This window comes from Mesoplodon bidens (assembly GCF_964165515.1).
Source record: "Mesoplodon bidens genome assembly, chromosome: 11".
Classification (NCBI taxonomy): Eukaryota; Metazoa; Chordata; class Mammalia; order Artiodactyla; family Ziphiidae; genus Mesoplodon; species Mesoplodon bidens.
In genome coordinates, this window is record NC_138167.1 from 28,339,320 (window position 1) to 28,352,970 (window position 13,651).

The window sequence follows — 13,651 nt, forward strand, 5'->3', positions numbered from 1 at the left end:
ATACAAAAACAAGACCCATATATATGCTGTCTACAAGAGACCCACTTCAGACCTAGAGACACATACAGACTGAAAGTAAGGGGATGGAAAAAGATATTCCATGCAAATGGAAACCAAAAGAAAGCTGGAGTAGCAATTCTCATATCAGAAAAAATAGACTTTAAAATAAAGACTACTAGAAGAGACAAAGAAGGACACTACATAATGATCAAGGGATTGATCCAAGAAGAAGATATAACAATTGTAAATATTTATGCACCCAACATAGGAGCACCTCAATACATAAGGCAAATACTAACAGCCATAAAAGGAGAAATCGACAGTAACACAATCATAGTAGGGGACTTTAACACCCCACTTTCACCAATGGACAGATCTTCCAAAATGAAAATAAATAAGGAAACACAAGCTTTAAATGATACATTAAACAAGATGGACTTAATTGATATTTATAGGACATTCCATCCAAAAACAACAGAATACACATTTTTCTCAAGTGCTCATGGAACATTCTCCAGGATAGATCATATCTTGGGTCACAAATCAAGCCTTGGTAAATTTAAGAAAATTGAAATTGTATCAAGTATCTTGTCTGACCACAATGCTATGAGACTAGATATCAATTACAGGAAAAGAGCTGTAAAAAATACAAACACATGGAGGCTAAACAATACACTACTTAATAACGAAGTGATCACTGAGGAAATCAAAGAGGAAATAAAAAAATACCTAGAAAAAATGACAATGGGGACACGACGACCCAAATCCTATGGGATGCAGCAAAAGCAGTTCTAAGAGGGAAGTTTATAGCAATACAATCCCACCTTAAGAAACAGGAAACATCTCGAATAAACAACCTAACCTTGCACCTAAAGCAATTAGAGAAAGAAGAACAAAAACATCCCAAAGTTAGCAGAAGGAAAGAAATCATAAAAATCAGATCAGAAATAAATGAAAAAGAAATGAAGGAAACGATAGCAAAGATCAATAAAACTAAAAGTTGGTTCTTTGAGAAGATAAACAAAATTGATAAACCATTAGCCAGACTCATCAAGAAAAGAAGGGAGAAGACTCAAATCAATAGAATTAGAAATGAAAAAGGAGAAGTAACAACTGACACTGCAGAAATACAGATCATGAGAGATTACTATAAGCAACTCTATGCCCATAAAATGGACAACCTGGAAGAGATGGACAAATTCTTAGAAATGCACAACCTGCCAAGACTGACTCAGGAAGAAATAGAAAATATGAATAGACCAATCACAAGCACTGAAATTGAAACTGTGATTAAAAATCTTCCATCAAACAAAAGCCCAGGACCAGATGGCTTCACAGGCGAATTCTATCAAACAGTTAGAGAAGAGCTAACACCCATCCTTCTCAAACTCTTCCAAACAATGTCAGAGGAAGGAACACTGCCAAACTCATTCTACGAGGCCACCATCACCTTGATACCAAAACCAGGCAAGGATGTCACAAAGAAAGAAAACTACAGGCCAATATCACTGATGAACATAGATGCAAAAATCCTCAACAAAATACTAGCAAACAGAATCCAACAGCACATTAAAAGGATCATACACCATGATCAAGTGGGGTTTATTCCAGGAATGCAAGGATTCTTCAATATACGCAAATCAATCAATGTGATACACCATATTAACAAGTTGAAGGAAAAAAACCATATGATCATCTCAATAGATGCAGAGAAAGCTTTCGACAAAATTCAACACCCATTTATGATAAAAGCCCTGCAGAAAGTAGGCATAGAGGGAACTTTCCTCAACATAATAAAGGCCATATATGACAAACCCACAGCCAACATTGTCGTCAATGGTGAAAAACTGAAACCATTTCCACTAAGATCAGGAACAAGACAAGGCTGCCCACTCTCACCACTCTTATTCAACATAGTTTTGGAAGTTTTAGCCACAGCAATCAGAGAAGAAAAGGAAATAAAAGGAATCCAAATTGGAAAAGAAGAAGTAAAGCTGTCACTGTTTGCAGATGACATGATACTATACATAGAGAATCCTAAAGAAGCTACCGGAAAACTACTAGAGCTAATCAATGAATTTGGTAAAGTAGCAGGATACAAAATTAATGTACAGAAATCTCTGGCATTCCTGTACACTAATGATGAAAAATCTGAAAATGAAATCAAGAAAACACTCCCATTTACCATTGCAACAAAAAGAATAAAGTATCTAGGAAGAAACCTACCTAAGGAGACAAAAGACCTGTATGCAGAAGATTATAAGACACTGATGAAAGAAATTAAAGATGATACAAATAGATGGAGAGATATTCCATGCTCCTGGATTGGAAGAATCAATATTGTGAAAATGACTCTACTACCCAAAGCAATCTACAGATTCAATGCAATCCCTATCAAACTACCACTGGCATTTTTCACAGAACTAGAACAAAAAATTTCAAAATTTGTTTGGAAAAACAAAAGACCCCGAATAGCCAAAGCAATCTTGAGAACGAAAAACGGAGCTGGAGGAATCAGGCTCCCTGACTTCAGACTATACTACAAAGCTACAGTAATCAAGACAGTGTGGTACTGGCATAAAAACAGAAAGATAGATCAGTGGATCAGGATAGAAAGCCCAGAGATAAACCCACGCACATATGGCCAACTTATCTTTGATAAAGGAGGCAGGAATGTACAGTGGAGAAAGGACAGCCTCTTCAATAAGTGGTGCTGGGAAAACTGGACAGGGACATGTAAAAGTTTGAGATTAGATCATTCCCTAACACCATACACAAAAATAAGCTCAAAATGGATTAAAGACTTAAATGTAAGGCCAGAAACTATCAAACTCTTAGAGGAAAACATAGGTAGAACACTCTATGACATAAATCACAGCAAGATCCTTTTGGACCCACCTCCTAGAGAAATGGAAATAAAAACAAAGATAAACAAATGGGACCTAATGAAACTTCAAAGCTTTTGCACAGCAAAGGAAACCATAAAGAAGACCAAAAGACAACCCTCAGAATGGGAGAAAATATTTGCAAATGAAGCAACTGACAAAGGATTAATCTCCAAAATTTATAAACAGCTCATGCAGCTCAATAGCAAAAAAACAAACAACCCAATCCAAAAATGGGCAGAAGACTTAAATAGGCATTTCTCCAAAGAAGATATACAGACTGCCAACAAACACATGAAAGAATGCTCAACATCATTAATCATTAGAGAAATGCAAATCAAAACTACAATGAGATATCATCTCACACCAGTCAGAATGGCCATCATCAAGAAATCTAGAAACAATAAATGCTGGAGAGGGTGTGGAGAAAAGGGAACACTCTTGCACTGCTGGTGGGAATGTGAATTGGTACAGCCACTATGGAGAACAGTATGGAGGTTCCTTCAAAAACTAAAAATAGAACTACCATATGACCCAGCAATCACACTACTAGGCATATACCCCGAGAAAACCATAATTACCAAAGAGACATGTACCAAAATGTTCATTGCAGCTCTATTCACAATAGCCGGAAGCTGGAAACAACCTAAGTGTCCATCATCGGATGAATTGATAAAGAAGATGTGGCACATATATACAATGGAATATTACTCAGCCATAAAAAGAAATAAAACTGAGCTATTTGTAATGAGGTGGATAGACCTAGAGTCTGTCATACAGAGTGAAGTAAGTCAGAAAGAGAAAGACAAATACCGTATGCTAACACATATATACGGAATTTAAAAAAAAAAAAAAGTCATGAAGAACCTAGGGGTAAAACGGGAATAAAGACACAGACCTACTTGAGAATGGACTTGTGGATATGGGGAGGGCGAAGGGTAAGCTGTGACAAAGCGAAAGAGAGGCATGGACATATATACACTACCAAACGTAAGGTAGATAGATAGTGGGAAGCAGCCGCAGAGCACAGGGAGATCAGCTCGGTGCTTTGCGACCGCCTGGAGGGGTGGGATGGGGAGGGTGGGAGGGAGGGAGATGCATGAGGGAAGGGATGTGGGAACAGATGTATATGTATGACTGATTCACTTTGTTATAAAGCAGAAACTAATAAAAAAAAATTAAAAAAAAATTATGAATGCAAATTTATTTTTAAGCCCAACTATCTGCTGTTTATAAGAGATACACTTCAAATATAAATACACAGGAAAGTCAACAGCAAATCCATGAGATAAGATAAACCATATAAACATTAAACAAATGTAAACTAGTCTAACTATTCACTTTCTAAGCAAAGTAGAATTTAAGACAAGAAACATTTCCACAAAAGAATAAACACCCTGAACATCTTGTCCTAGGAAATAAGGACATGCTAAAAGAATGACAGGGGCAATTTTTAACAGACACAGAAGCCAGCTTCAAGGTGCTCCCATTGGACAAATCTGGGACAGTTTGAGCACCAAAATAAATTATAGTATAATATGAAAATCCATTGAAAAAAAGAGGAAACTATAAGTCCACACTTACAAAATAAATAAATTAAAAAACGTTTAATGAGGAAGGAGATATTTATATACTCTCAAAGTATCTTCCCAAATACTCATCAACTACCTTCCCATCATAACTCCCAGCTTCCCATCCCAAAATTAATATTAACTACAAAATGGAAAAAGTAACTGTTTGATACAGAAGGCTAGCAGACACCACTTTGATCAAGTGATCAAAATTAACCTAACCAGAAATGGGACAAATCAAAATCTTATGCCAGGCATAAGAAGAGCACCATAACACTTCTGTGATATTCCACCCAAAGATGCATCATGAAGAAAAAAAAAATCACACAATATCAAAATAATAGAAATTCTGCAAAGTAGCTGGCATTCCATCCACAAAAATTGTCAAGGACATCAAGTTAAGAAAAGACTGAGAAACTAAGATCAAACAAACAAACAAAAAAAAACAGTAAAGGAAAAGACAGCTACATGCAATAGGTAAATCTGAATGGGATCAATTTGCTAAAAGATATTATTGGGACAATAAGTGAAATTGAAAGGGGTCTTAAGATTAAATGGTAAAAATATGTCAGTGCTAGTTTCCTGATTCTGATTGTTATATTATGGCTTTCTAGGGGAATGTGCTTTATGCAATAGAGGATTCAAGCTCCATGGGGCAACATGTTGGCAACTTATTCTCAAATAGCTCAAAGGAAAAAAATCTTTACACTATATTCACAACTTTTCAGTAAATTTGAGATCAATTTAAAAAAAATTTTTTAAACATTTTGAATCTGAATGTAAATAAAAGTATAACATAACAATACTTGTTGGATATACTTACAGCTCCTTTAAAGAGAAATTTATAGCCTAAAATGCCTGTGTAGAAAAGAAAAAAGATTGAAAATAAATATTAAGTTATCTATCTCAAGAACTTAGAACAGAACAGCAAATTAAAACCAAAAAAGTAGGAAAAAGTAAAGATAATTGCACTAATCAATGAAATTCTTAAAAAACTAAATAGAGGTAGCCAACATAGGCAAAAGTGGCTTCTTAGAAAGGACTAATAAATTTGTCAGTGCAATAAATATCATGATTCGAGAGGAAAAAATGAAACACTATGTGCAGATAAACCTCTGCCGAGATGGATAAAGGGAAAAAATAGAGAGAAAAATACAAATTATTAACATCAGAAAGTAAAAAGTGGGATATTGTTGTAGATCTTAGAGAAATATATATATCTTAACAGTATATTATGAGCAACTTTATGCCAATAAATTTGAGAATTTGGGTGAAATGAACAAATTCCTGGAAAAACACAGCATGCAAAATTGTCAGGACAGGAAACCGAAATCGTGAGTAGACAGATAGTTAAGAAAGAAAGTGGGGCTTCCCTGGTGGTGTAGTGGTTGAGAATCTGCCTGCTAATGCAGGGGACATGGGTTCGAGCCCTGGTCTGGAAAGATCCCACATGCCACAGAGCAACTAGGCCTGTGAGCCACAACTACTGAGCCTGCGTGTCTGGAGCCTGTGCTCCGCAACAAGAGAGGTCACAATAGTGAGAGGCCTGTGCACTGCAATGATGAGTGGCCCCTACTTGCCGCAACTTGGGAAAGCCCTTGCACAGAAACGAAGACCCAACATAGCCAAAAATAAATAAATAAATTTTAAAAAACGTGAATTTGAAATTCAAACTTCCCACAAAGAAATAGTCAGGCTCAGAATTCTTTAGCAGGAAATTTTTCCAAATATTTAACTCAGACATAACGTTAATCTTTCACATATTCTTTCAGAGAACAGTAAAAGAGGAAATATTTTCAAACACATTTAATGAGTCCTATTTAAGCTTAAGAATAAAAACCAACAAATTTATGTCAAGGAAGGAAATGTATAGATCAATAGCACTCATAAATAACATAATGCAAAATTCTAATAAATATTAGGAAAACATTGTAAGCAATATATTTAAAAGATAATATATCATGAATCAGTTGGATCATTCCAGAAATATATTTGTTTTAATACTGAAAATCAAGTAATTTACCACATTTACAAAATAAAGAAAAATCATATAAACATCTCATAGATGCAAATATATGAAAATTTTAGCCTTGATATCAGGAACAAGACAAGGATTCTTCCTATCACCACTTTTATTCAACACTGTGCAGAGGTATTTGTCAGTACAATAAACATCATGATTAGAAAGGGAAAAATAAAACATTATGTGCAGATTACCATAGTGTATGAAGAAAATTTTTAAAAATCCAAACTATTATTAGTAAGTTAAGCAAAGTCAATTCAACTACTCCCCCCAAAAAATGACATTTTATATACTACAATAATAAATAAAAATGAGACATGACAAGTTATATCGGCATCAAAAAATATCTAATCACTAGGGACAAATACAATTAAAGATGTTTATGGTCCCTTACACAAAAAGTGTAAAATATTATTCAGAGAAGCTAAAGAAAATTTAAATAAATAGAGAAGTATCTGTATTCATGGATTGTATCCATATTCGTAGACTTTACATACTTCAATTCTCAGAAATTAACCTACAGCTTTAAACCAAACTCAAATCTCACAGTGTGTGTGTGTGTGTGTGCACAAGCACACGTGCATGTATGCATGTATGCATGTGTATGTGTATAAACTGAAAAATTCTAAAATTTTGTGGTGATGTAAAAAGCTATGAATATCCTAGAACAGTCCATAAGCCAAATCTGGCCTGCCACTTGTTTTGTAAATTAAGGTTCATTGGGATATAGCCCTAATTAACCATTCATGTATTGTCTATGGCTGTTTTATGCTACAATAGCCCCAGAGAACATAGACACCACATAGTCTAAAATATTTACCCCTGGCCCCTTTTTGTATCTTGTCCTTTACAGAAAAAGATTGCTGACCCCTGACCTAGAAAACCTTGAAGTAAAAGAAAACAACTACAAAGTACATACAACTAGTTATTAAGATAGCATAGTATAACACAATAGAATCCTCAACAAGGATTTAATCATCAATCATTAAGTCCTCACATATTTAATCATTTCATTTATGTCAAAGGTCATATGATTTACAATAAAGAAAGAAAATCTCTTCAACAAATGCTCCTGGGTCAATTCGATACCATATGGAATCAAAGTAAATTTTACCTCAAATCATACACAAAAATTAATCTCAGAGGAATTGTAGGTCTAAATATGAAAGTTAAAACAATAAAACTTCTAGAATATAACATCATCGTGGCCTTCAAATAGAAACATTCCTTAAACAGAACAAAAGCACAGATCAGAAAGGAATAATTTGATATTACAACCTAAATTAAAATTACAAACTTCTGTTCAACAAAATATATGGTTCAAAGAGTTAAAAGCCATGCTACAACAGGAGAGAAGATGTTTGCAAGACATATAAGCAACAAAAATTCCTATCCTGAAGGCATAAATAACTCCTAAAAATCAGTAAGAAAATAGGCAAAACACCTGAACGTGCACTTCATAGGAGGATAGCCAAATGGCCATTAGGCCTATCAAAGGGTGCTCAGCCATATTAATCATCATGAAGTTAAAGTCCAAACAAGATATCTTTATACTAACCAGAATGGAAATATGTTTTTTTAATTAACAATACAAAGCACTGGCAAAGACGTACTGCAATGAGAATGGCACATGGAAAATTCTAAAAAACAGTTCATCAGTATTTACTGAATATGAAAATATGAATACCCTGTGGCTCAGAAATTTTACTCTTACATGTGCAGACAATAATAATTTACAAATATAAGATCTAAAAGACATGTACTGGAATGTTCTAACCAGTTAATCATAATATTCAGCAACAGCGAACAATCCAAAAATCTACCCAGAGTAGATTGGATAAATAAATTGGGGTATATTCATAAAATAGAAAACCATACAGCAACAAATATGAACAAACTATTGCCACATACATGGATAGATTCCACACACATAATTCTGAGTGAAACAAACTAGACACAAATACATATATAATATAATGATTTTAATTATATGACGCTTAAAAAAGGCAAAATTATTTTATAGTGCTAGAAGTCAGGATACAGTTTAATTTGTGAGGAAGAAAGTGCACAAACAGAATTCCTGGATGCTAGCAATATTCTATTTGTAGATGTGGGGCAATCACATGGATGTATTTACATCTAACGAATTCATTGTGCTGTATGATGTGTACCCCTCATCTGGGTATGTTTTATTTCAATAAAAAGGTATACTAAAATTAGAACAGGAACACAGCCATTAAAAAGTAGGAAATTATGCCATTTGCAAAAACATGGATAAATCTTGAGGGCATTAGGCTAGTGAAATACGACAAAGAAAGACAAATACTGTATGATCTCACTTATGTGTGGAATCTAAGAAAACCAGTCATAGAAACAGAACAGATTGGCGGTTGCCAAGGGTGGGGGGTGGGAGAAATGTGTGAAGTTGGTCAAAAGGTAAAAACCTCCAGTTATAATATAAAGATAAGTAAGTTCTGTGGATGAAATGTACAGCATAGTGACTACAATTAACAATAATATATTGCACATTTTAAAAGTTCTCATCACACAAAGAAAGAATATCTATACAGATATATCAAATCATTATGTTGTACACCTTAAACTTCCACAATGTTCTATATGAACTACCTCTCAGTAAAGCTGGAAAAATAAAAAATAAATAAAAGCCAAACAGGAAAAAATAGTTAGAGAAGAAAATTATTCTGGATTTGTTTTTCAGCAAACAATCAGAAAAGTTCTGTTAAATATAATTCTTGGACTTCTCTAGTGGCACAGTGGTAAAGAATCCACCTGCCAATGCAGGGGACATGGGTTCAATCCCTGGTCCAGGAAGATCCCACATGCCGCGGAGCAACTAAGCCCGTACACCACAACTACTGAGCCTGCGCTCTAGAGCCCACGAGCCACAACTACTGAGCCCACGTGTCACAACTACTGAAGCCCGTGAGCCTAGAGCCTGTGGTCGACAACAAGAGAAGCCACCACGAGTCAGAGAGGGGGGACGGAGGAAGATGGCGGAAGAGTAAGACGAGGAGATCACCTTCCTCCCCACAGATACATCAGAAATTCATCTACACGTGGAACAACTCCTACAGAACACCTACTGAACGCTGACAGAATATCTCAGACCCCCCAAAAGACAAGAAACTCCCCACATACCTGGGGAGGGCAAAAGAAAAAAGAAAAAACAGAGACAAAAGGATAGGGACGGGACCTGCACCAGTGAGAGGCAGCCGTGAAGGAGGAAAGGTTTCCACACACTAGAAGCCCCTTCACGGGCGGAGACTGCGGGTGGCGGAGGGGGAAAGCTTCCGAGTAGCTGAGGAGAGCACAGCAACAGGGGTGTGGAGGGCAAAGCAGAGAGATTCCCGCACAGAGGATCGGTGCCCTCAGGCACACACCAGCCCAAGAGGCTTGTCTGCTCCGAACGCTGGGGCGGGCGGGGCTGGGAGCTGAGGCTCGGGTATCGGGTTTCAGTCGGAGTGCAGGGAGAGGACTGGGGCTGGCGGCAGGAAGAGAGCCTGAAGGGGTTAGTGCACCATGGCTAGCCCGGAGGGAGTCCGGGGAAAAAGTCTGGAGCTGCCGATGAGGCAAGAGACTTTTTCTTCCCTTTTGTTTCCTGGTGCGCGAGGAGAGGGCATTAAGAGCGCTGCTTAAAGAAGCTCCAGAGACGGGCGCGAGTCGCGGCTAAAGGCGCGGACCCCGGAGACAGGCATGGGACACTGGGGCTGGTGCTGCCACAGCCACAAGGCCTGTGCGCGAGCGCAGGTCACTGTCCACCCACACTTCCGGGGAACCTGTGCAGCCCGCCACTGCCGGGGTCCCGGGACCCAGGGACAGCTTCCCCGGGAAAGCGCAAGGAGCGCCTCAGGCTGGTGCAACGTCATGCCGGCCACTGCGTGCCCCTCCCTCCCCTTGGCCTGAATGAGCCAGAGCCCCCGAATCAGTGGCTCCTTTATTATTTTGGGTTTTTTTTTTTTTTGGCGGTACGCGGGCCTCTCACTGTTGTGGCCTCTCCCGTTGAGGAGCACAGGCTCCGGACGCGCAGGCCCAGTGGCCATGGCTCACGGTCCTAGCCGCTCCGCGGCATGTGGGATCTTCCCAGAATGGGGCACGAACCCGTGTCCCCTGCATCAGCAGGCGGACTCTCAACCACTGTGCCACCAGGGAAGCCCTCGGCGGCTCCTTTAAACCCATCCTGTCTGAGCGAAAAACAGATGCCCTCCGGCGACCTACGCGCAGAGGCGGGGCCAGGTCCAAGGCTGAGACCCGGGAGCTCTGAGAGCAGAGAAGAGACAGGGAAATCTCTCTGTGCAGCCTCGGAGGCAGCGGATTAAAGATCCACGGTCCGCTTCATGTGCGCTGCTGCGTCTGTGGAGTGCATGAATGGACAGCGAATCATCCCAAATTAAGGAGGTGGACTTTGAGAGCAAGATTTCAGACTTTTTCCCCTTTTCCTCTTTTTACAACGAATTATCTCAAACTGAGGAGGTGGAATTTGAGAGCAAGATTTTCGAATTTTTCCCCCTGTCCTCTTTTTGTGAATGTGTATGTTTATGCTTCTGTGTGAGATTTTCTCTGTATAGCTTTGCTTCCACCATAGGTCCCAGGGTTCTATCCGTCTGGTTTTTTTTTTTTTATAATTACGTTTTTATTTTTTAATAACGCTACTGTATTTTATACTTTATTCTATTTTACTTTATCTTCCCTCTCTTTTTTCCTACCTTCCCTTCCTCCCTGCCCCCTCTGCCCCTTTCTTTCTTTCTTTCTTTCGTTCTTTCCTTCCTCCCTCCCTCCCTTCCTTTCACTCTTTTTCTTTCCTTCCTCGCTCCCTCCCTCCTTTCTTTCTTTCTTTCCGCCCTTCCTCCCTCCCTCCTTCCTTTCTTTCCTTCTTCCTTTCTTTCTCTCTCTCTTTCTTTCTTCTACTAATTCTTTCTTTCTACTTTCTCTCCCTCTTATTCTGAGCTGGGTAGATGAAAGGCTCTTGGTGCTGCAGCCAGGGGTCAGTGCTGTGCCTCTAAAGTGGGAGAGCCAACTTCAGGACACGGGTCCACAAGAGACCTCCCAGCTCCACATAATATCAAGTGGCGAAAATCTCCCAGAGATCTCCATCTCAACACCAGCACCCAGCTTCAGTCAACGACCAGCAAGCTACAGTGCTGGTCACCCTATGCCAAGCAACTAGCAAGACAGGAACACAACGCCACCCATTAGCAGAAAGGCTGCCTAAAAACATAATAAAGCCAAAGGCACCCCAAAACACACCACCAGACGTGGACCTGTCCACCAGAAAGACAAGATCGAGCCTCAACCACCAGAACACAGGCACTAGTCCCACCCACCAGGAAGCCTACACAACCTACTGAAACAACCTTAGCCACTGGGGACAGACACCAGAAACAACGGGAACTACGAATATGCAGCCTGCAAAAAGGAGACCCCAAACACAGTAAGATAAGCAAAATGAGAAGAAAGAAAAACACACAGCAGGTGAAGGAGCAAGATAAAAACCTAACAGACCTAACAAATGAAGAGGTAATAGGAGGTCTACCTGAAAAAGAATTCAGAATAATGATAGTAAAGATGATCCAAGATTCTATTTCCAAGATCCAAAATCTTGGAAATAGAATAGACAAAATGCAAGAAACAGTTAACAAGGACCTAGAAGAACTAAAGATGAATCAAGCATCGATTAAAAACACAATAAATGAAATGAAAAATACTCTAGATGGGATCAATAGCAGAATAACTGAGGCAGAAGAAAGGATAAGTGAGGTGGAAGATAAAATAGTGGAAATAACTGATGCAGAGCAAAATAAAGAAAAAAGAATGAAAAGAACAGAGGAGGGTCTCAGAGACCTCTGGGACAACATTAAATGCACCAACATTCGAATTATAGGGGTTCCAGAAGAAGAAGAGAAAAAGAAAGGGACTGAGAAAATATTTGAAGAGATTATAGTTGAAAACTTCCCTAATATGGGAAAGGAAATAGTTAATCAAGTCCAGGAGGCACAGAGAGTCCCATACAGAATAAATCCAAGGAGAAATACACCAAGACACATATAAAACAAACTGTCAAAAATTAAACACAAAGAAATCATATTAAAAGCAACAAGGGAAAAACAACAAATAACACACAAGGGAATCCCCATCAGATTAACAGCTGATCTCTCAGCAGAAACTCTACAAGCCAGCAGGGAGTGGCAGGACATAATTAAAATGAGGAAGGACAAAACCCTGCAACCAAGATTACTCTACACAGCAAGGATCAGATTTGATGGAGAAATTAAAACGTTTACAGACAAGCAAAAGCTGAGAGAGTTCAGCACCACCAAACCAGCTTTACAACAAATGCTAAAGGAACTTCTCTAGGCAAGAAACACAACAGAAAGAAAAGACCTACAATAACGAACCCCAAGCAATTAAGGAATTGGGAATAGGAACATACATATTGATAATTACCTTAAATGTAAATGGACTAAATGCTCCCACCAAAAGACACAGATTGGCTGAATGGATACAAAAACAAGACCCATATATATGCTGTCTACAAGAGACCCACTTCAGACCTAGAGACACATACAGATTGAAAGTAAAGGGATGGAAAAAGATATTCCATGCAAATGGAAATCAAAAGAAACCTGGAGTAGCAATTCTTATATCAGACAAAATGGACTTTAAAATAAAGACTATTAGAAGAGACAAAGAAGGACACTACATAACGATAAAGGGATCGATCCAAGAAGAAGATATAACAATTGTAAATATTTATGCACCCAACATAGGAGCACCTCAATACATAAGGCAAATACTAACAGCCATAAAAGGGGAAATCGACAGTAACACACTCATAGTAGGGGACTTTAACACCCCACTTTCACCAATGGACAGATCATGCAACATGAAAATAAATAAGGAAACACAAGCTTTAAATGATACATTAAACAAGATGGACTTAATTGATATTTATAAGACATTCCATCAAAAACAACAGAATACACATTTTTCTCAAGTGCTCATGGAACATTCTCCAGGATAGATCATATCTTGGGTCACAAATCAAGCCTTGGTAAATTTAAGAAAATTGAAATTGTATCAAGTATCTTTTCCGACCACAATGCTATGAGACTAGACATCAATTACAGGAAAAGATCTGTAAAAAATACAAACAC

At 38.3% G+C, this 13,651-nt stretch overlaps 1 protein-coding gene across 1 annotated transcript in view; it reads right to left on the reverse strand.

The window, feature by feature from the left end:
• Positions 1–5,279: 5,279 nt before the first annotated feature.
• The window catches only part of LOC308624526 (copine-8-like), an 83,755-nt gene continuing 75,383 nt past the window's right edge, over positions 5,280–13,651 (reverse strand). The window contains exon 4 of the mRNA XM_081247809.1: positions 5,280–5,314. Within this exon, the coding sequence (XP_081103935.1) occupies positions 5,306–5,314 (9 nt within the window). The 3' untranslated portion in view covers positions 5,280–5,305. The remainder of the gene's footprint in view (positions 5,315–13,651) is intronic.